General features: G+C 38.6%; 3 protein-coding genes and 1 non-coding gene across 5 annotated transcripts in view; 2 read left to right on the top strand and 2 right to left on the bottom strand.

Annotated features, from left to right (window-relative positions):
* Window positions 1-3,621, bottom strand: part of camta1b (calmodulin binding transcription activator 1b) — a 76,605-nt gene extending 72,984 nt beyond the window's left edge. For both annotated transcript variants that reach the window (XM_025059899.1, XM_017036678.2), the window contains exon 1: window positions 2,811-3,621. The gene's annotated coding sequence lies outside the window, so the exon portion shown is untranslated. The remainder of the gene's footprint in view (window positions 1-2,810) is intronic.
* Window positions 3,622-3,745: 124 nt separating this feature from the next.
* Window positions 3,746-11,513, bottom strand: phf13 (PHD finger protein 13). Its single transcript, XM_008320220.3, has 5 exons — window positions 11,040-11,513; window positions 9,601-9,702; window positions 6,976-7,155; window positions 6,471-6,888; window positions 3,746-5,882 (listed from the first exon to the last, which is right to left on the bottom strand). Exons 1-5 carry the CDS (start codon window positions 11,082-11,084, stop codon window positions 5,650-5,652), a joined length of 978 nt encoding a protein of 325 aa, XP_008318442.1. The 5' UTR covers window positions 11,085-11,513; the 3' UTR covers window positions 3,746-5,649.
* A 412-nt stretch (window positions 11,514-11,925) lies between these two features.
* trnaf-gaa (transfer RNA phenylalanine (anticodon GAA)) lies at window positions 11,926-11,998 on the top strand. Its single transcript has one exon. It is a non-coding gene; the product is annotated as a tRNA-Phe (tRNA).
* A 512-nt stretch (window positions 11,999-12,510) lies between these two features.
* Window positions 12,511-15,941, top strand: LOC103386106 (heme transporter hrg1-A-like). Its single transcript, XM_008320221.3, has 3 exons — window positions 12,511-12,716; window positions 14,525-14,692; window positions 14,947-15,941. Exons 1-3 carry the CDS (start codon window positions 12,587-12,589, stop codon window positions 15,099-15,101), a joined length of 453 nt encoding a protein of 150 aa, XP_008318443.1. The 5' UTR covers window positions 12,511-12,586; the 3' UTR covers window positions 15,102-15,941.
* Window positions 15,942-23,194: the final 7,253 nt, after the last annotated feature.

Raw genomic sequence — 23,194 nt, 5'->3', positions numbered from 1 at the left:
GCGACACCTCCTCAGTCTCTAGTCGTCTACGTACCTGTCAGATCTCTGCCTGCTGCAGAAGATCACAAATTGGCCCTGCACGCCGCTTTACATACACACTACACAGAGGGACTGGGCGGCACCGCAGACGTGCTGACAGTTCCCTTCAGACGAGAACTAAACCTGCACACGTTCATTTAAAAACGTTTCCTGACATCTGTTACGTCAGACACATACAAATGAGCTGCTCCGTTCATCACTGTTGTCTGTATTCTGTGTTTATGAGCCCTTAACGTTATGCCGAACCTGTCTGTCATGACTTCCACCCTGAGGCTGTCTGTCCTGTTTTTATTGTTATGGCTGTTTCGTGTTAATTTATGATTTCCTTCAGAGACATGTCGGCTTCTCAGTGTGGCACCAGTCAGCAGGTGAAAACAAGTGTGAAGACGTATCTCTGAAGGTGTGGGTAGAATAAAATATGTGCAGTGAAATGATAGCCTCGACCACGTTATGATTAAACTCTAAGGACGGGGTCTCACACCCCCGGGTGGCAGGCCACATCTGGCTCATACCAGATGTCAAAAATATTGTAGTTCTTTACTGAGGTGCGATGACTGAGCAGGGGAAACGCGATGAAAATATTTTTGAGTTAAGAGCTGATGAAACACCAGGACACATTAGTGTTTTATTTGAAGGATACACAGGGGAAACAAAAAGATAACATTTACAAGGTTAAATAGTATAAAAAAATATGAGTAGAAATGTTTAGTTCTTGGCACTGACAGCTAAACACTAATATGAATACCCATGTCTGTATTAGTTCATTAAAAGTTGAAGTACTGTCATGTTCCTGGCCTGTAGGGAGGTGACAAATTGTTTTATTGGATCATTAAAATGATTTTTTGCACAATTTTAGTAGTTAAAATAATCAGAAAGGGAAATGTGTTTTTTGTAATAATCACTAATGTGGCCCTTCCTTGAGATGACAGTGCTCATGATGTTGCTACTGGTTACAATTTAGTAGAAAACCTGAAAAAATATCTGGCTGAAATGTGATCAGTAGGGGGCGTTGTGCTGGAGCAGTTACTGGCAAACATATTTATTTACAATACTTGTTACAGGAGTTGACCGGAGCTGCATCAATCATTTTACTGCCTTTTGGCTCATTTATGGAGGTATATCACTGTCCACAGCCAAATATGTACGCAATTATTGTGTCATAAATATTATGTTACCAATGTGTTTGTTTTTACGTTGTAGGCAGCATTGTACACAGCATTGTACAAGATTCCATTATCCACATTTTTAGGCCTGCACCTATAGTCCTGCTCCCATCTGCATCATTTTCATTTGATAGTCTTTTGGGGCAAAATGGAAGAGTGGATATCACTCTTGCCGTATTGCAAGAACATCACCTGTGTGATCCCAGTGTGAAAACTAGTGAGCTTTCTTATGGAGTACATGTACATTCCCTGTCTCAACTGTACTTTTTTTTTTTCCATTATCCAACAAATACGGTATATGAATTGGGATTCGGTTAACTTGACAATTTAAATTAACTACAAGTATAAGTTGCCTTGTCTTGCATTGATGACCTGGTGACATGTTCAGGCTGTTGAGATGAAGGAATGAATAACATTCATTTATGCACTTTTTTAGAAAGGTATATTTTATGCACTGTAATCTGCTGATACTCTGTATAATGTATAACGGAATTAACTGAAATTTGACCTATGACCTACAGTATGTTCCAGAGAGATTATTCCATAGTTGTTGTTTTTTTGCCTTTTGTTTGATGATGTGATACTGTACAAAGACTCCACTGTGTGTACATAACCATAAGTTAAAGAACAACAGTATTTTGGACAGATTCTATGAATACTAAGCAGTGTATCAAGTACACTATGATAATTTGTACTGAAACCCATAGGTTGGCTATGATTTGTTCATTTGGGCTTCCAGTGATTTGATGTAATTTTGATCAGTGGTGAGTTGGTGCAACATCTGAGGGTCACTATTATACTCTGACTGTTCTTCACCTTTGCTCCTCTAAAATATATAATATAAGGAATTTCCTTTAACAAAAACAGAATCATACACAGCACTGCCCCTGGTCATTTACTGGTGGTCATAATGTACCTGGATGGAAATGTCTACCACAGAAAAATAGAGCCATTCTCAAGGGAGATGGACTACTGTAAACGTAGAGTCCCTAAATAAAACCTTATTGTGTCAAAGAGTGCAATTTCAAAATTATTTGAGGCAACAACACTTTTAACGCTCTGTCACAAAGTTGTGTACATCCCCCATGGAGTAGCAGACACTCACTACTAAAGTTCCCAGGCTGGGGATCCTTTCTTAGGTCTGTTCTGCTGTAATTAACTGCTAACCTAAATGTGTCTGTCACAAGGTGAGTTCCTTATATACACTGGACAATCGCTAGTCTCGAAAGCTAAATAAAACTCCTGAACCAGGACATTCACATTGCGCTTGTAGCACCTCCTGGAGGGGAGGGAGGAGAAGCTACAAGCTAAGAGTTTGCCGACACAAAAAGTTTCACTTTACTTTTCTCAAGCACTTTTTTCTTTGGCCCTTACCGCTGTTACAGTTAGCGTTAATCAAGTATTGTCTTATCTACACGTACAGTACTTGTATCATAGTTCAGGTGAATTAAGACAGAGTCAGACCACATACAGAATTGTGATGATACAACGGATACGTCTACTGTAGCCGTTTCGTGCTAGTAGTTAGCCCCACACAAGTCACGCCATAAAACATTTGTCCAACATGCATTTTTTTATATAAAAGTTGAGAAACATTGGATTCTGTACCTGATATAATGAGATCGCTGTGTAAGCGGAAGTCGTCGCATGTAAGGTCCCACTGCTCCGTTTTTCCCTGATTGCTCATGGCTTGTTTAATTGCACTTATCCACTTTGTCGTCTTTCGCAGTCTCTAGGGTTCCTGTAAAATTCCCATCCCTTCGCTCGTCTTTGAGTGTTCTGCCATGCCTGGATACAACGACTATCTGCCATATTTGTTTGTTTCTTCGTTTGTTCAACTTCACCTGTTGGCAGTTGCAGGTGGCCGTCAACGCTCATTGAATTCGAGTGATGCATGACGGGATGTGAGACGTCAACCCCGGGAATACCTAGGTTATCAAAGTAAAACAAAGAACACTTTACTATTAAAGTTTTATCCCTAAATACTTCTGACTGACCATTGTTCTGTGTTTGTTATTCTTGCAACTATTTTTTCACCGCGTATTATGCCCTTTACTCCTCATACATCCGTAATTTGACTTTAGATTTACTTAAATAATTTTTGTGTATACTACATTATATAATTCTGTACTTTATACATTTATTTTGTTTGTTTTTTACGTTTCTTGTTTCGTTATGCTATTGTTATAATGTACACCATGATGTTGATGTTTTATATACTTGCTTAAGGGTAAGTAACTCAGATGCTACGAGATAGCGAGATTACCCAGCATTCACTTAGAACTGTGAAGCCTCTTGGATGAGAGGTGTAATGTCTTCTACAGACCAAGCCAGTCTAGACGAACCATTTAAATGACCAGGATGACTGAGAACCACGGCAGACATTTTTAAAGCCTGCTCTCCTCCAGTGCCCCCGTGAGGCCAGCAGAAAGATTGCACCTTGTTGTAACAAACAAACTAAATTTGCTTTTTGGTTCCAACAAAAGTAATAATAAATCAAACGTTTTAATGTATAATTTTATCATCAGACAATTTACATCGTGTTAAAATTGTAACTCTTTATTTACAATATTTTACAATAGTTTCACAGAAACAGTTTGCACCACAGTACAGCCAACGCATTCTCAATCGGGGATAGGACAACCCAGGATCAGAACAAATGAGCAGTATCACAATAGGATTTGTTGACATCACTAATCAGATGTTTGGGTGAGAGGTTTATCAAAAGTGTGCATTATGGTGTTTTCTCTAAATTCTCTTCACATCATTTTTTGCTGCTTGTAGGATTGCTGTGTAGGGTTGGCTAACATTTGTACCAGCAGAGTGATGTGAGAAACGGAGTAATTTAAAGCTAAACGTTTATTGCCAGTGTTAAATTTTTCCCGGTCAAGTGATGATTCTGCATTGGAAACCCCATTCTGGACTAAGATCCAAGTATCTGAGTGTAAAATCTGTAACTTTACAGTATGGCTTTTTATTTAATAGGTAACAACTGACAGGCCCAACAGCTGATGGCACATAAAGAACAATGCTAACTCTTTTGTCCAGGTTACAGCATGTTTAACGAAAACTGTCCTCGGGAACGTCAGTAAATACTGCTGTGAAAAGTTTAATTAAGACGTGTTTAGAGACTGAAGACTGTCCTTCTGCTCTGACCCACCACAGTCAGACCGGACAAAATAAACTCCTGCACAAACGCTTTGATGACGTCAGCTCTCCATCTTACGAGAAACCCACAAAATTCAAAAGGTCCAGTTTGGGAACAGTTATAGCAGCACATGCAACACCCTGACAGTGTTAACCATTCAAACAAACACACTCATGCATAACTTTAACTGGACACATGAGAAAATCTCTCCAACACTATTGTAGGTTAGAGAGCTTTGTTTTCTGTTGTTACTCTTAACTTGACAACAACAGGAGTTCCCTTTAATAAATATGTGAAAACAACAAGATTACAGTTTGTTCAACAATTGTATATTTGAACAGTGCAGCTCTAACCAAATATGTAAATTTCAGCTTAATCAAGCTGGATTCAAACAGTGAACACCTTTGCCAAATGTTTTCTGAAACCTGATCATTATTTGATTTCTTTTTAAAAAACAAATTACAATGAGAAACTCTGGTGATAATAGATCAAAGCATTAAAAAGATTTAGGTAGAGCCCAAAAGCATCTTGGGGCAGAAAAGCAGCCTATGCTGGAAGACAACTTGTGAAGAAATCTACAGGCTTTTTTGCACAGTGTGTTAAAAACTAAAAAGAGTTGAAAAAGTTAAAAACAAAGAGTTGAAGCAGATGCAGACTCCAAGTCTCTTATCCTACAGCTTTGTTCTATCAGATTATACCTCAGCTTAACATTATAGCACCATCTGAAGTTGGTGAAGGAATTCACAAAAGGCTTGAACTTGCTTTCGTTACATTTTGGTGTAACGTTGATGGAGGCATCTCAGAGACATCAAGTCCAGTTTTTACAGAAAGACACAGCTGTCAGATGGGAATTTTTAACTGAGAAAAAGTGATAAGAAAAAAGTGCAAACAGTCAGTTTCCCACAGAACTCAGCATGCACTGTAGTGGGTGGCAGTTGTGAGGGTATTCTCTCAATATGGCAGTTCAAATGCTTCCAGTGTTCACCAAGACACCAAGTTCCAATAGTAGCGGTTTGCTGCTAAACCAACATCTTCCACAGACAGACTTCCATTCAGTGATTGCCTTACGCAGTCAGGAGGGAAGCAGAAACAAACCCTATTCTAAAATAGCGCTCCATAAATGGATTAAGGACTTGGGATAGGTCCACCAAAGTGTACATAGAAAACGGGGAGCGGGGTTATGGCTGAACAGGAGACTAAAAGTTTCAGGACCTGACGAGGAAGAAAAGTACAACAATCCGGCATTTAAAAAGGACAGGCCGAGGAGGAAGTGGTCAAAGTTCTGGACGCGACTCTGGGTCAATCAAGCAGGTGTTTGCGGGGGCCTATGCGTGAGCGGTGTGAGCGGCGAGCATCAGGCACCCCGTGTGTGTCTCGGCAGCTCTGACAAACATATGTCTCTGGCACGTGGCTCTTGCGGATCTTGGCGCAGGAGAGGTGGATCCAGGTGTTACACTTGTTACACTCTATCATGGCCCGACCAGCAAAAGGCTTCATGCAGAAACAGGTGACCAAGTCCCACGAGTCATCATCTAGAGAGATATACAAAACACCACAGAACCTAAAATGTACACTTTAATTTATTTTGACATTTCTTCCCAGAGAAAAACCCCAAAGCGTTCCCTGGAAATGGATCACAGGAAACACAAGCCATCTGTCTAAATGGTGTCAGTTCTTTGTGCTCAAACTCATCTGATACGTACTAAAAGATAACAGAGATAGATTCAGTGGTCAGAAAAGCTGACTATTGAGTTTGTTAATCAGTCTTCTCACTTTTTTCTCCTCATTAAAATGTATTCATACAGCCATATGGGTCTTCTTCCCGTAGGCACCATTAGGAGATTAAAACGTGGCAGCAGCCAGTTGCTGAATATAGAATATCTTTGATTTCAGGTTAAACCCGATAGACCTTCATCCCTGTATGATGGAATATTCAGGTTGGACATATTTAATTAAGATCATCAGTGAAAACATTTACTTTGTTCTTCTGCCAGATTTGAAAACCATTAAAATGCATTTACTTGATTAAAGCTTTGAGATTGTATTGCATTTCTTGGAAAAAGATATTTGTAGGAAATGGGATTTGAACAACAATAGCAACAAAAAACAACTTTACTCACCTGAGTCCACCATGATGTCCTCGTCCTCTCCTGATCCATCTTCATCTCTGAACACCACCTGTTTCCCCTGACGGAATACTGTTCTGTTTCCTGAAAAGCCTTCCACCTTCTGTACCTTCACAACTCCTTCTTCCAGATCTCGACCATCCCATTGATGACCATCCTTTGGCTCCTCCTTGCAGGGCCGAGGACTTGGTAGACGCTGAGAGTGAATGGGAATGCTGATCTCATCTTCAGGCTCTTCTTTGATCATTCGGCTGGTGAAAGACACAGGGTACTGGACGTCTGTGTCTGCAGCATGCACATGCTGTGCTTTGCTGTCCTCGTTGGACTCCTGCTCCCTCTCCTTTCTCCTCTTCTTCTTCTTCAGCTTTTCTGCTTTCCTGCGGTCGTCCGGGTGGAGCGTAGTGATTGTTTGCTGCAGAGAAGAAAGCAGTCATGTGTCAAAACGGATAAAAGAAAAACAAACCCCAACAAGAATTGACAGGACATCAACTTCACTGACTTCTTTCTTTGTGTGACTGGAAAGTGTGGCAACTGGCTGCGGACGTTTTCTGTTCCTGTCCTGGGGAATCTTTGGGGGACGCGGGGAGCATGAGGACGGGGGACCTGGGGTCCAGCCGTCACTGTCAGCTGTGCTGCCTGTACTGTTGGGGGGGCTGGTACTACTGCGCAGTGGTGAGACCTGTTACAGTAAAGATGAAAATAACGGTTGAGATGATACTTGAATCCATACTTTAGCACAATGATCCCAAACTTTTTTCTTCAGTGCCCCCTTTTTCTAAACAGCTGAAATAACTGTTATGCCCCTCACCCAACACATTTGCAGCTTTTTTTTTATTGAAAACAATTCTATTGATAGCTTTTTTTCATTGAACAGAGAAAAATAAATTGGAAAACAGTGAAATTCCAACACACAGGCACAAATGAAAATATTGAAATTAATATATTTGCATTGCTTAACCACCATGGAATAACTCTGTGACCCCCGAGGAGGAACCATCCCTCACTTTGGGAACCACCTCCTTTGCATATGTATGCTTTTAGATTCCTACTGTGGCTACAGGACAAAGAACTTGCCTGCATTGTTAATTAGCAGGTTTAAACTGGAAGACAAAGCATGTGTTCTGTGTATTGTAAAGTTAAACTTTATCGTCCACAATGTGGAAAATTGTCTGGGCCTCCACATAAAAACCACATCAATTACAAATGTGATTTTACTAAGAAAGACGGTAAAAACCAGAGTGCGTATTATTTATAGGCAATTAAATTCAGTTTAACAATTTCATGATTTAACAATTTAACAGCTTCTTGTTGACATTTTTGTGGATTGTGAGAGTGTGAAACACCTTCCTCAGGGAAGTGGTTCAAACCGAGCGTGCAGTCATTGAGACACTTGACTTTTACTGTGATTTCTTCATGAGAACCCTCATATGGCTGTCACTTTGCTGCATCTGTGCATCTGGGCAAATTTGCTCAACACATTAAATCCAAATATCAAGATTCTGTTTTAAATACCATGGCTAGAACTATTCATCACTTTATAACAAACTGACCAAATAATATCACTAATTTACTTTGTGTTCTTATAGCATATTAAAATAATAAAAAAACACAACAGGCTCAAAATTCCACCAGTAAGAATAAAATTTAAATAGCATGTGAGCCTTAGTGCTCAGCTAAACACTAGTCACAGTAGAGCATTTCTTTTTATTTTATTTTATGTTGTAAGCCTGTTTGTCAGCCAAAGACTTACTGTGCAATGAAGTATCACAACAGCCGCCACTTAAATTCAATTCTGAAATCACACACATGAACAAACACACTGGCTCTCTGTTCAGTGGGTTCCCTTTTACCCACTGTGATCTCTGCAGGGCAAAGATTCCAACTTCTCTTTTTGAAGTTTTCCAGTTTGATGGACTGAGATGTTTCCTTTTGTTGTTGGTTGGTTGGATGCATATATTGCAAATACAACAGACATTTAAGAACAAAATAATTTAAGGAGAAACAGCAGCAGAGACTACAAAACTGTGGTGTTGCACTAACATACAAAGGAAATTTAAACAGACGAGCAGGCACTTGTCTGCTCAATTTTTATGCTAGTGAGTTTGCAACAGCTGGTCATGATCCCATTTTCATCCTCAGGGAAGTGAAACCATATTTAACAAGAGTGCAAGAGAAATATATGTAGTCTCAAACATCCGCGTTCAATTTGACAAATGTAGGAATTGTAGAAATTAAGACAATTTTTGAATTAGCTTTTAATGCGTGTGTTATTTCTTTAGCACTTCAACAGGTAAAGTAAGGTTATTGTGTCAGCCCTGTTTGCAGTGTCATACAACACAGCTGGAGCAATCATGCTGGTATTGCCTCTTTTTGCTCTTAAATTATCATTCCAAATGCAATGCAACATGAAATGCATAGGCCATTAGACTATTATAACTGGTTTACCAACAAACACAAAGCCTGACGTAGTGAATATCCATTCTATACCACGTTCCCTTGGCACATTCTAATGCTGGTGGGAGGTATTTGCCCTGAAGTAGTAATTCACGTCTTACAGCTTGCTGAAATAAGCTGTGGTTTTAACTGTTTTATGGTAACTGTTTTGTTTCTCAGCATCTTACAAACAGCACTATCCAACTAATGCCTGTGGGCATGATGTTGTGGTCTTATTACAGAAAGTATTTAACACAATGTGATGTTCATCAGCTCCAGCCGAGAATGTTTACTTGGATAACAATGCATTAAGCAAATGTTAAACCTTCAACTTTAAACGTTACATTACTGAGCCGCCTCCCTCCCAGTAATGGGATAAACTAAGACTAGTACGGATTTAGAGGGTGGGAAAAACAGAGAATAAAGAGATTTGTCATTATTTAGAGTTTAAAACACAAATTGGTGTCTTGTTAGGGAAGCCTTCAAGTTGCACTGAGCTTTGATTGATGTTTTTGATACATTTAAAGATGATAAAAAGTTTTTCTTATTATTGCTTAACTGTTCAATTATAATGACAAAACTCAAGAGCTTATTTTGAAATCAAATAATCATGTAACATCAGTCTAAATTGTAACATTTAATTGTAAACAAAAACCTATCAATTCCAAATGCTCCAGTGCCAATTACTTACCTCTTGAGGATATGGGATATAACCAGCATAGGCTAATACAAAAGTGCAAAACTTGTTGAAATCCTCCACTGTTCTCCTCCTCTTGTAGGGGGGACTGAAACCCTAAAAGACAGAGCAGTGGGATTGTTGGCTTATACAATGTCATGCAAACCCACATTGAATGCAGAGCAATGTTAATATTTTCAAGATCTCACAAAATTGTTTCTATGGCTGAGCTAAAACAAACAAAAAAACCAAACAGTTAAAATGGCAACATAAGGTATGTCAAGAAGGCATGTTGTGAATTTAATACAATTACAAATTAAGCAGTAAAATTCCTTATTTAAAGTAGTTTTGATTTAGACTTTCAATTTGTAAATGAAAGTAATACACAATATCCCACAATTCCCTTTTCCCCAACTCACACTGCACTTTCTAGAAACAGGGGTCACATTGTTACTTTATTTGCTCTCAGTATGAAGTAATTTGAACGTTTTCTTAAGATAAAATGTTAATTTCTGATCATCACAACCTCACCCATGGAGAAAAAAACGTATACAAATAAAACATTTTGAGAGATGTTGCCTTTTTTTAAAGCATTACAGAAACTACTTACTAACTAGACTAATTAACTGTTAACTTGCAAAAACACAGTGGGCGATTGTGCATGTGTATTACAACTAAAACTAAAAAAAACTCAATATAAAGGTTACATACTAAGGATGCCCCACCTGCTTCCAACCCATTTTTGTATCATACAGGACTCGTAAAACGGAATGATATTCTCTGATTGTTGCTTCAAAATATATTTGTTTCGCTGGTGTGCAATTTCATATGATCCTATTTGATAGCTTTTTATCTCTGGACTCGCCCGAAGACCTTTTTACCAACCCCCATCCAAGACCAGGACAGGCAGCTAACGTTAGCTGACTGGGCTAGCACACAAGTAATGGATGCTAGGTGGCTAAATTCTTGGCAGCCTATCTATGGCAGCATTAAAGTGTTTTAAAGTGTCACTAAAGAATTACCGGTAGTGACAACTGGCGGCTGTACATTAAAAAGCATGGAACGAATGCATAACGATGAGCTAACATCAATGTTAGCACGCCTCGCAAGAAAGAAGAACTGTTTTCTTTACAATTAACCCCTTAAGTTAAGGTTAGCTTTTGACATGACAGTCTCACAAACTATTGATTAAAGTCATAAAACCACGCATTCAAATGCACTGACCTCATATTTAGTTGATTACTCGCTGCACGCTTGTACATACGTGAAACGTATTTACTTTCAGTTGCAAAAGGTAACATTATGTAAACAGTAGCATAGAAAGCTAACGCTAAGTGAACAGATGCTACTGTTCGACGGTGCATTGACAAGAGCACAGGAGGGGGTTGATGTCTGCTCAAGTCGAATTTTGCAAAGTAGTACTCATCACAAAACAGTGACAACAATACACTTACCTCCGACTGGAAGGCGTGAGATGTCGATGGGTTTATATCACCCATCTTTACCCAACACCCCGCGGCTTGGCGTTTTGTCGACAACCTGACAGATTCTAAACAAGCAGGCGACTGGATGCCACCGTAGACACCTAGGAAACCCGGCTAACAGCGCCTGGCTAATGTTCACGGCACATATGATACGACTCAAAGCAACAGTGTCCACTCACTTTGCTACAAACGACTACATGACTTGAATCAGCACCCAAAACCAAAAAACGACAACGCGACAATCTATCGGAACAGAGATGTTAACCGTGCGAAAACCAAATCGTAAATGCGACCTCTAGGTTTTTGTCAATCGACCTGCTGCCCGGCAATGTCTCTGTTTTATCCAGTTTACTAACTACTGCTCCGATGGGGGAACGGTTCACTTCAGCTGTCACTGCCTCCTGCACCCCCCACACTCCTTCTTCACAGCTGTCAGTAGAGCAGTCAGCAAACAATCTACACCGATTGGCGTCCCCTATCGACGACTTTCAATGGGTAAATCTTTGGAAGTTTTCTACCCTGCAAATGTCTTCCCTTATGTTGATCTTCTGGCACCGACCACGGTCTTCTGTTTCCTCCACAGATTTGCGAGTGAAAACTGAGACCTAAACTCCATACTGTTGTTTCAAGTACATATGAAATACTTATTTGATCGTTAATTCAAAGGCTACATTAGTGTTTTTCAAACAGAAATGTTGGTCCTAACTTTTTTATATCTAACTACAACGAATAACGTCAGTATACGACAGTATTATATGTTTATTGTTGTGTTGATAACAGTATTTTGTAGATCAAACGCCTTTAATTCTTGAATACCTTAAATATACACAGAAAATTGGAAGTTGTTATTCTACCAGCCGAAATAGCTCAGTTGGGAGAGCGTCAGACTGAAGATCTGAAGGTCCCTGGTTCAATCCCGGGTTTCGGCATTTTTATACCTACACCAGTAAACTGTGACCCACTGACTAACAAGCGATAAACTACGTCCTACTAAAACTTTGTTAATAGTGTGTGAGGAGTAACAAATGACGTGTTTAATGGCGTTAAATATTATAATAATATTTTTGCCTTCAAATTAAACAGGTTCACAGGTATAAATTCCAATGAGGTTGACGGATTGTTGTGGGTGAGTCGCGTCGTTTGGCCTTGTTTTCAACTGATTACTTTTGTATCATAAGATCTGGCAACAGTTGCCAAGAGTCACATTACTGAGCAGATTTCACGCACACTTCAGTCGACGTAGAGCTGTGAATCTGTGAGTTTGACTGCGTGTGCGCGTTTTCATGTAGGTGTTCGTTTCATCAAGTTGAGTGCAAAAAGCGGAAAAAATGCTGTGTAACGATTTGGACTTCTGTCTAGAAAGTCATTATTAAGCAATAGTAGACACGTGTTTCCAGATGTAATGGTGTAGTTGTAATGAAATAGTTCCCACCCCCCGCCCCTCTCTTTCTGTCGCTCTCTCTCCGGGATCTGCGATCACATTGTCTTTTGTCTCAGTTTTTGTCTTTACTGTGAATATGGCAGTAGATAAAACCTACATCAGAATTTGTTATTCGATATGCGGTCTTCTCGTTGGTTTCTCTTCCTTCCTCCTGTGGAACATCCTGTACAGACAGCCATGGACAGCAGCCATGGGAGGACTGTCAGGTAAACACTGCTGGTATCTGTCCTGTCTGTCGTGTGTCCGTTAAGTCTGTGTCCATGGATCCTGTGTCCATAAACATGTCCTTTATTTGTCCATGGGTCCTGTTATCATACACACAAACACCTTGTCAATTAGACTTATGTTTATTATTATTATTCTGTCCACCAGTACTGTATATATTCTGTATAATACATTATACAGAATAAAAATCATTTCTGAATTCTATGAACAATATATATATATATACACATATACATATATACATATATAATGACAGCTTAACGTATTTAAACAATCTAAAGTCTAATACTGTATATGAAACGTCAGCATTTGCTGTTTTCATTCAATATTGAAACTAGTATCCAGTATTTTTTGTTGCACTGTTTCACTGTGTTAGAAATTTGAAAAAAGACTGCTTTTCCAAAGCTCAACCTTTTACTGCATTAAGTTTATGACAGATAAAACTAATTGCTCTAAAGTGCTTACTGTACATCGGAAGTGTTGACTTAGCAACGGCTTTTAATAAGTTTTAATAAGTGACGAAGTGTTTCAGACAAACACAAAAGTCAGTGCTGTGTAATAAAAGGTAACACGCAGTGGGAGGTGAAAGTCTTCTGAACCAATCAGGCTTTGCTTGTTCTTCTCTAATCAGTTTTAGTGCTTGATACAGATTGTAGACACCAAAGTTCACACTGACATCATCCCTTAAAAACTCTTCTGTCAAATAATTGATGGCTTCATAGATACAGAAAAAAACAAAACAGAAACAGAAAAACAAAAAATAAAAAAAAACAAAACAGAAACAGAAAAACATGCCATTTACCAACAGTCCCTCCATTACCCTATATTTTAAAACTAATATTTTGCAGCTAAGATCATCATTAAATTATCTGTGGCATTTGTTCTTATTCATAACATTATTCAGTTAAGTGACACTGAATACGGCTCCCAGAATGACACAGAAGTTCTCTTTAGTTCAGTAAAAAACAAGAAAACAAAACGGATTCATGACTCAGCATAAAAAACAAGAATTGTGAACACCCTGTCCATAGACTCTAAGTTCTACTTCCTTTTTACGCTGCAGTGCAGAACTCTAGGTTTGCTGTCCACTACTGTAGTGTAAGCAGAAAGGACAGAACAATCAGAGCTGAGGTGAAACAGACATGAAACCAGTGTTTTGTCACTTTAAAATTCAAACTTTTCCTGATTGGTTCAATTAAAACCAACTTCGTTGCAGTTGCTCTATACAGGTATATACACACACACACACACACACACACACACACACACACATATATATATATATATACAGGAATGCTGAGAAATCAAGCAGGCAATTTACACTCACCAAAAACATAGACTGTAAAAGATGTGCAAAATTAACAGAAAACACGCCCCGTCCCTCCATCACCTGGGCCTCCATATATATATCTATATATATAGATATATATGGCCACATAGTCCCACCCCCAATCATGAGGGCCAGCGGGTTTGCACAGTGCCCTCTAGTGGCAGGGAGGGTAATGACCTGTCACATGGCATACTATTTTTACACTGTCACATTTAATCAAACTCTGACTTTTCACTATATAGTTAAGAGGACACTTTTTAAATTCTTGTTTGTTTGAAAATATCTGAGAAATAACCATCGAAGTCACTCTGAAAAACTCTGAAAAACATTCCATAATAAACATTCTGACCAACACACAATTAAACATCTGCTTAGGGACCTGGAGTTGGTAGATATCTGTGAATTTGCTGTTGAATTATTGGAAACAGTCCAGAGTTAATATTGTGACATGTCCCTCAGGTGTGCTGGCACTGTGGACCCTCATCAATCACATCATGTACCTGGAGGAAAGCTGGAAGGCCTGGCTTTGGGGGCTTAAGTTCTTCTTTTTCATTGGGGTCTTTTTCTCTCTGCTGGCAGTTGTAGCCTTCATCGCCTTCCTGTCTGTTGCCATCAGTAAGAACGAATGTAAGTTGTGGTGTTATGTGAGTACGGTTCCCTCCCATAGTTTAAAACATGCAGATTTGTGGTTCAGATGTATTATAATAATAACAATAATAATAACAATAATAACTGAAAGAACTAAAACGATAGTTGAAAATAAGTAATTTTGGGCAGAATGGGGGTGTCTAATAATTTTGTTTTAATCTGTCTGCACAAATGAAAAAAAAGACTGTCTGTGATGTAAAGAATAAAGAATGTGTGGTTTTCTCCTCCCGCAGCTTTTACGAACCCTCGGAGTTTTTACCTTTCTTGTGTGTGGAGCTTCATGAGTCTGAAGTGGTCCTTCCTGCTGTCCTTGAGCTCTCACCGCTACCGAAAGGAGTTTGGGGAGTGTCAGAGTAAGAGTGAAAGGACAGTTGAAGAAGGGGGATAAAAAAAAAAGACATTTCCGTCATAGAACAGTTAATACACTCAGAATGAACAGTAAATCTGCTTTATTACTGGAGGGCGCGCTATGAATAAGTATATTTTATACACGGATATGTATTGCTTTTATAATACAACCTCAACTGTTTTTTCTTAAACATTTTTAATCTTTGGAAAGGATTTTTAAAACTAACATTTAACAGCAGACGCTTGCACTTCTGTGCGACTGCCACCAGAGGGAGCCATTCCTTCATTCCTTAAATATCAACGACGTCCAGACTTAATTTTTGGTGTTCAGTCTTGGTGTTTGTTGTTGTTTTTCTGCATCAGTGAGGGTTAAATAGATAGACGTGTGTGTCTTTCCTAGTCCTGCATCAAAGCAATGAAAACCTCCAGGATTACTGAAGGTAACAGGTTATTGTGCTGCTGTAAATAACCATGTGAGACCGATGTTCTGACCAGACCGTTTCTGATCTTTAAAGAATTTATCACAAAAATATTTTTAATGTTGATATTTTTCTGTATTTCTTTTTTATTTTCTTGACTTGAAAGACTGAAGTTTAATGTTGAATGCCCCTCAATGGGCTGTGATTCACACTTTCTCTATGTTTTATAATAATAATAATAATGAAATATTGTCCATGTTAAACTGTTTTCTTTTAAGTGAGATAACTTATACTGTATTTCTTTCTAATGTTTATTTTGTTTACTGTCACATATAAATCATGTAAAACGTCTGTGATTTCCAACTTAATGCACAGTGAGTACATTCCTTTAAAGTGCTTAATAAATATTTTTTATGTCATTCTAAAATAAATTTCAATAAAAAGAAGAGTTTAAGACCTGATCAAACGATCTGTTTGAATGTATGAATTGTTGCACTCCTCATGATGTCACACATTTTTATAGATATTGGTTTTAAATGGACAATTATCTCTAGCACAAAGTTGGCAAACTATGAACCAGCGGTTCCTTAAGTGTGGGGGGAGGAGGCTTAGTGTGACGTGGAGCTTTTGGGTGGGGGTCAGGGGGGCTGCAGCACAGCAAATGAATTTCAATAGTCAGATTTTCGTCATTAGTGCCAAAATGAAAATAGACTTTGTACTTTATTAATTTTTACAACAGAATTGTTTTGTAGGAATTACACTTAAATAAAGTTCAATGAAAAAAGACCCCCCACATGAGCCTTTGATGTATGCTACTTTTTTAGCTAACCACTATAGTCAAACCTACAACAGTGTAGTAGTTTAGACAGTATTTATGTTGTAATAACTGTTAGCCGTTTCATTTAAAGAAAAACATTTTTCACAGTGTTTATTTATTTTTTAATTTTACTAAGAATTATGACAATATGACTAAAAACACAGTACGGTTAGAAGCAAATTGAAGGGATCCCACATTTTTCAGCCTTTTTTGCAGGTCAGCGGGTCAGTGTTTGGCATTAAAGTGGGATTTGTGCCATGGGAGGAATGCGCCACTTTTCCCACCCACACAAGCCACATTTATGAAGAAAAAACACCCCACAGCATTGCAGTTGCGACCAATGCAGACCAATAACCTGCACTTTGAAGTCAGGCAATTATTCCATCCATTCACATTTTTATTTGTCCCTTAAAATGAAGGTGGGATTTGTGACTGGACACTTTTTTTTTCTCTCTTTTAATAATTTTCTTGAGCCAGCCACCTGATAGACTTAAAGCTTGAGCAGCCGCGAGTGTTTGGTGCATTAGATCTCATTAGGGCCTTGGTTTGCACAGCATGTAGTGGGTAAATATGTCCAGTTAACAGCTGCTGAGGAAAAAAGCCGACTATGTGCGGTGAAGAAAGTGAGCTTTGATTTTAAAGAAGACTCGGTCGTTATTTTTTTAACTTTCTTTGTTGCTTTCCTGCACCCTTCCCCTGAGTTTTGAGGACATTTTCTGCTGGTACTTACATCTTAATGGTGTTACAACGGTTTGTTTGTGAGCCCCTGGAGTCTCATTGCATCAAGGTAATTGCAATGTTGTGGTTAAATCACCATGGCAACGTTTTTATCTGGCCATTATAAACTTCAACATTAAGAAACTGAAAAACAATCCGGCTCCCTTTCCACTGTGAAGGCTGGGGGCTTTGGAGCCAAATGCATCCTATTAACTTTATACACCATCCTGTAAAACTGTGTGTGTGCGTGTGTGTGTGTCATGCGGTATGTTAGTGGAGGGAGGGCTCTTATTCGTTCAATTATAGGACGCCTTTCTACTCGAATCAAGGAAGGAAGTTGTCTAAAGTGTTGACTGGCAGTCTGGCAGAGTGTGGTAAACTGGAAACAACACATTTATACATTCAAATGCCACAGTGTCCTCAACATCCTGCATTGTTAAACACTGAAGTGGTTCAGTCCAAATCTGTACTCAATAACCTACGCAGGAGAATCAAACACCATCACACATTTACCTGAAAAAACCTGTTGATACAAAACCTAGGATTAAACATGTTTGATAATATTTCATTTGTTTTAATAGAAATTTATTAGAAATCCAGATGATTTTTTACTGGTCTTCACTTTGGTCAATAATTTGATTCTTTACTTTTTAAGTAAGATTTTGTCTCTGTTTTCTTCTTGTCTTTGTTGTTGTTGTGGTGGTGAAAAGACTGTATAATAATCCAAATGAATTGTTTCTGTTGGGACGGTGTTCTTTATGTTAAACATCGCTCCAAACATAACAACAACATTCTCTGGTTGTCCGTAGAATTCCTCACTTTCCATTTTTCATGTTTCCAGAGGATTTATTTTTTCATTCTTGATTTTTAACCTGAAGCAGTTTTGTTGTTTAATCCTTTTTTTTTTGCTTCAGTTCTAGACAAATAATATTTTTTCTGTAAGGATAAAATATCTAATATATAAATTTAAAGTAAGTTGAGGAATACATTTAATTAATTATTTCCCAAAGGGCTGAAAACTATGACCTTGTTTTAATTAATTATTTTTTTAATTTAATGATGTAAGAGGAATATCTGCAGATATTAAATCAACACCTGAAAGGTCTTTTTAACGGCGTAAAAAAATTTAAAAGAAAATTCTAGTTTTGTATAAAGCCTATTAAATATACTTGATACAGGGCCTTCGTATTAAGGCAGTGGTTCCCAAAGTAAGGGACGTCAACTAATAGAGCTGGGTAATTTTGAATAAGATATAATAATAATAAAAGTTTTAATTATTTCGTGAATTCTACAACAGTGGGGAAAAATGCCCCTTATTTCATTTTTCTGGTTTATTGTAAAAAAGCTGTTTTATAGGAATTACAGTTCTGTAAAAAAGTAGCTCTGAATGAGTGGAGAACCTACCAGAAGTGGGGCGCTGCAGAGGAAGTGGAGGACAGGGTACGGCAAAACGAAGCAGGACACTGCCAGACGCTCACCTGATGTAGCTGCAAAATATAAATTTAAAGTTTCTGTTAAAAAAACAAACAAACAAAAACCTACCACAATACAACAGTTCGTTATACTGTACATCATTTTAACCGAAGCACGTGAAACATTTGAAACCGTTACTCGTTACAGTCAGGCGGCACGCTGGCTAACGTCTTTTAATTTTGGAACATGAACATTGGCATCGATTACACAGAAGTACAACTATGTAGTGAAAAAAAAAGACGCGTTGGAAGAGAAAGGGAGGAAACATAAGTAAAAGGCGAACATCTTGAAGTGCTGCAGAAACAGATGGCCTCTGACATTAAGAAGCTGCTTTGGCATTGGAAGAAGTCACTTCCTGTACCGTTTCCGAAGAACTTCCGCTGAGTGTGGTACAAAGCCCACAGATATTCAAGCAATATCCATACCAATTTACTGTTTTATTTACAAACTGAAACATATGTTTGTGGACCCTCGCAGCCCCTCGTGCCCCCCCCCCCCACTCTGCTGGCATTTCTTCTGTGACCACACTGATTTACAGCTGCAGGATTTCTCCCACACTATTTGCTTTTTTTTCTTCCCCCTTTTCTCTCTCACCCACGTCTCTCTGCGTGTGTCGTCTTCATCGTTCACTTGTCAGTCCCACCCGCTCTCACCTGTCACACCTGACTGTTGACAGCACAATGAACGCCTCACCTTGCCACTGATCCACCGAACTGTTATCAGGCACGGCCCTAAAAGACCCAGCGTCGCTGAAGCTGCTACCTTTACAATCGGCCATTGTCTTCATTTTTCTCCCCCCTCCTCTCTCCCTTGACTCTTGTGTTTTTGCGCACAATGCCGTCCGTGCCTGCGGGACCACTGCGAGCTCGCATCTGAAACATTTTACAGAGACACATATTTGCTCTTTTAGAGCACAAAGGGATATGCCATGGCAGAGGCCGTTTGAAGTGGCTTCACAGGGGGAACCAGAACCAGAGCGAGGGATTTGAGGAACCATAAAGAAACGTTAGTGAAATGTAACTTTGGTAAGGTCATCTAATCTATGGGAATTGATTCAATGTGAAGGCGTAGCCCTTTGAAGCCGGGCTCTGTTGATGTTTCTAATGCAATAGCTCTGTGGTAGAAGTGCAGCCTTCCCTTCTACCTTTCAGACGGTCTCTGTGTGACAGAGCTCACATGCGTGATAGTCCCTAATTCCAGGGATCCCTGCTTGACACTGCTCCCAGTAACCACAACATGAACTGTGAGAACGGAGACTGTGGAGTTTGTTTCACTGCCTGCTTTTCATATAATTGAATTGATTTCCATTTTCTAATCATGCTGTCATTACTGTGTAGGGAGAACACAAGGTGTTCTGTTCCATCTGTTCAAACACAAACAACTGCGTTTCAGAAGAAGAAAGTGATGATGTCACTTACTTTAACATTTATTAATTTGAAAGAAATTGACGTCTATATGATTTGAATTATTCAGAACTAAAGATAGGGTAGATTTTTTAAAAATTATATGTATATATGTTCAGCTGCCGCCTGATTCCTGAATACAAACACACTTCTACTTAATACACAAATTGAAAAATATCATCTATGAAAATGACACAGTCATGTACGCCCAAATACCTCTGCAAGTGGCGTTTCTTTAGAAATGACCTGAACTCCCACAGGCACCACAAGCTTAGCGCCACCAAGCGGCAGCCTGGTGCAGCAACACAAGAATTTCCCCAGTGTGGGATCAATAAAGTTCTAATAATAATAATTAAAATTTATTATTATCATTAGCAAGTTTTGGACAAAAAAAAATCAGATGTAGTGAGATCAAAACCGTGATTATTTTTTTAGTGTTTTTGTTCAAGGTCAACAAACGATTTCATGTTTACCTTGAAGAAAACCTTGAACGTCTGATCAAATAAAACAGAACGCAAATCAAAGACATAATGATGAAACTTTTCAAAACTGTTGGACGCAGCATTGACATTTTATAACATTCGTCGTAGATCTTCCAGCTAATCTCTAATCTGACCATCGATGAATCTAAGATTGTCTTTTAAACTTCAACCATGACTTTCTCTTCCCCTGGTTTTGTATCTTAAGCAAAATTTGTTTCTGATGATGTGCAGCCTGAAGAAGACTCCAAGAACAGCTCCGAGAAACATTTCCTGTCACCTGTTTCATTTCCTGTTACAGACCAATTGAAGTGAATGACCAAATTAGATTTTTTTAATCAAGTGTTTGTTTCTCCTGATGTGGAGAACGCACCGACACTGTCCTCTGAGAGTACACACAAATATAGATCAGCACCATATTTGAATAATTTCCTCCTCCGACCATGACCTCACTGCCCAGATTTATTTTTTTAATCCGAATCTGTTCGGAAACATTTGAAGTTGCGCTGCTTACAACAGACAAACCTTTGAAAAGACATCAAAGAAAAACGTCCTATAAGAGAGAAGAGGTGTTTGAAATGTTTGATCGCCTTTAACTGAGTAAACGCTCGTTTGCTTTGGGTTTTTTTTCAGTCATGTGATTTAAATTTGTGATTTTTTTCTGTGTTCTTACATCCCGTGATCAAAAATTCAATATGATTTTTCTGTGTTCTTACATCCCGTGATCAGCGATAAACGGCTGATTCACTTTCATCGCTTGTGACCTGCTGTATGTAGAATCTGAAAGCTGACTCAGCAGTGGAAATCACCGTCATGTGGTGATTGGTTATATTTAACATCACAGTCTCTCCGTCTGCTTGATGTGACTCAGCGGATGACTCAGCAGTTTCACAGAGGGGAAAAAAAACCCAAACAAACAGAGGAGTTGTGTTTTCTTAACGCCCACGTTTGTCCCTGTCCAGCTGTTCCTTTAATATGTTTCACATTATCACCTGCAGATCAGGTGACCTGCTGTGGACACACATGGACATGATATCTGGAGCTACAGAAGAACTTTCACAGTCAAGATACTTCCACCCCCATAAGACTACGTCCTGGGAAGCCGAAATGTATCTTTGAACATGTGAAGAAACTTGACTTTGTTTTGAGAATATTTTTGTGAAAACAATATATATTTTTTCAAAATACAAGATATGATAAAGCAAATAAAAAAAATGAAGCAAGGTAACTGACAATATTTTGTAAATAATAAATATACATTATTATTATTATTATTATTATTATATTATTATTATGAATTACAACAACAACAATAATACTAATAATAATAATGCAATACATATTTTGATCAGAATATAATTATATAATAATACTATTTTTAATTATTTTGTAAAAACACAACAAACATCCAATGTCCCTGTTAAACGATAGCTATTTTATTGTGCGTTTTAAACCAGTTTATCGATGCCTAGTCACTTCTATTTTACCCGCCTTTAACAATTTTTTTTTTTTTTTGGTGCAAGAATCTAGGAAAATTTCTTTCAAATAAAAGAAAAGAAAAACTCAACTCAATTTCACTTGTTCATAGTGAGTGTCAGCTTGTAACCATCATGCACTGCTTCTTTTTCGCTGCATGTTCCACCAGCAGCCACAGAGTCTGTCTGGTAACCTGCTGCCCAGCACACATTAGCCCAGCACGCTGTATCTCCAGCTCAGCTGTGAGCTCCACTGGGACTGTGTGTAATGTGCCATGGATGGACCCCGAGCACTTAAAGACTGTAATCAGAGCCAGAGCAGGATATTGGCTAAATTACACATGAAAGCCAGGACATTTGGAGGAAGCCTAAGTGCAAAATATTTTGATAAATTACGGTCAAGTGCGAGAAGGAAAGTCAACGTTAAATAAGAATAATAGGAGGTTACACACAGCGGGGGAAGTGTGGTTTTATGTGTGAAAAACACATGTTGAAGGCATCTGTAAATACCACACCAAGTCAAACACCTCCAGGTTTGACTGGTAGCTGCACTGGAGCCTTCAATCATTTTACATTATATACATCAGCGTTACATTATCAACTGGATGCTTTAGGAATCGTACTCTCAGAAGCTGCCCTTTTTCACATTCATCCATAAAAAGTGTCATTCCAGATCTCATGTGACGTTCCATACAAACCAACTTCCAGTCTGTTATCCATCCTCTTTCACAAACTGGAGATGAAACACTTTTTATTTGACATTTGTTAAAGCGCTGTGACCGCGTGAGCGTGTAGGAACTCACTTTTTCTGCAGGAGTCAGCAGCGTAAAATGGAGAAGTTTAATCCAGTTTGAATTTTTCTGATGCTGATTTCAAATGTCTAATAATAAACCGGCGCTTCGTTATAATCCCGCGGGTGTGGAAATAACGTGAGATTCAAAAACTACCATCAAAGAATAAACAGTGAAGCAGTTCAGAGAAACAGAGACACGTTTTTTCTCTGAGTTAAAGAAACCAAACCTGTTTTAACTTTGGTAGAAAGATGTTTACATTGGATCCAAATGTTCAGAAATCTAATTGAGAGAAGAACTTCTCTGGGCTGACTTCTATGTCAGTTACACAAGGTGAGATCATTCCTACACTTTGGAAATTCACTTCTGGGCTACTCTACATATTAAGTGATGGCCGTGGTTTATTTACCATCTGACAGTTGATGTGTTTTTGGTTTGGTCTAAATATGAAGCCTGTAGAGCAGGGGTCACCAACCTTTCTTAAACTGAGAGCTACTTCAAGGGCACTTAGTAGTAGAGCTACTGGTCTGATACAAACAATGTAATAATAATCAGTTCT

This window comes from Cynoglossus semilaevis, chromosome 11 (assembly GCF_000523025.1).
Source record: "Cynoglossus semilaevis isolate Cse_v1.0 chromosome 11, Cse_v1.0, whole genome shotgun sequence".
NCBI classification, from domain to species: Eukaryota; Metazoa; Chordata; class Actinopteri; order Pleuronectiformes; family Cynoglossidae; genus Cynoglossus; species Cynoglossus semilaevis.
Note: the sequence above shows the minus strand (reverse complement) of the source record. Positions and strands in the feature narration are given on the sequence as shown.

Coding starts and splice junctions, on each gene's coding strand:
- LOC103386106 (XM_008320221.3), top strand. CDS start 12,587: ATGGCAGTAGATAAAACCTACATCAGAATTTGTTATTCGATATGCGGT. Junction 12,717..14,524: donor AGCCATGGGAGGACTGTCAG/GTAAACACTGCT, acceptor CATGTCCCTCAG/GTGTGCTGGCACTGTGGACC. Junction 14,693..14,946: donor TGCCATCAGTAAGAACGAAT/GTAAGTTGTGGT, acceptor CTCCTCCCGCAG/CTTTTACGAACCCTCGGAGT.
- phf13 (XM_008320220.3), bottom strand. CDS start 11,084: ATGGGTGATATAAACCCATCGACATCTCACGCCTTCCAGTCGGAG. Junction 9,703..11,039: donor CTCACGCCTTCCAGTCGGAG/GTAAGTGTATTG, acceptor TCTGTCTTTTAG/GGTTTCAGTCCCCCCTACAA. Junction 6,889..6,975: donor CCAGTCACACAAAGAAAGAA/GTCAGTGAAGTT, acceptor TCTTCTCTGCAG/CAAACAATCACTACGCTCCA.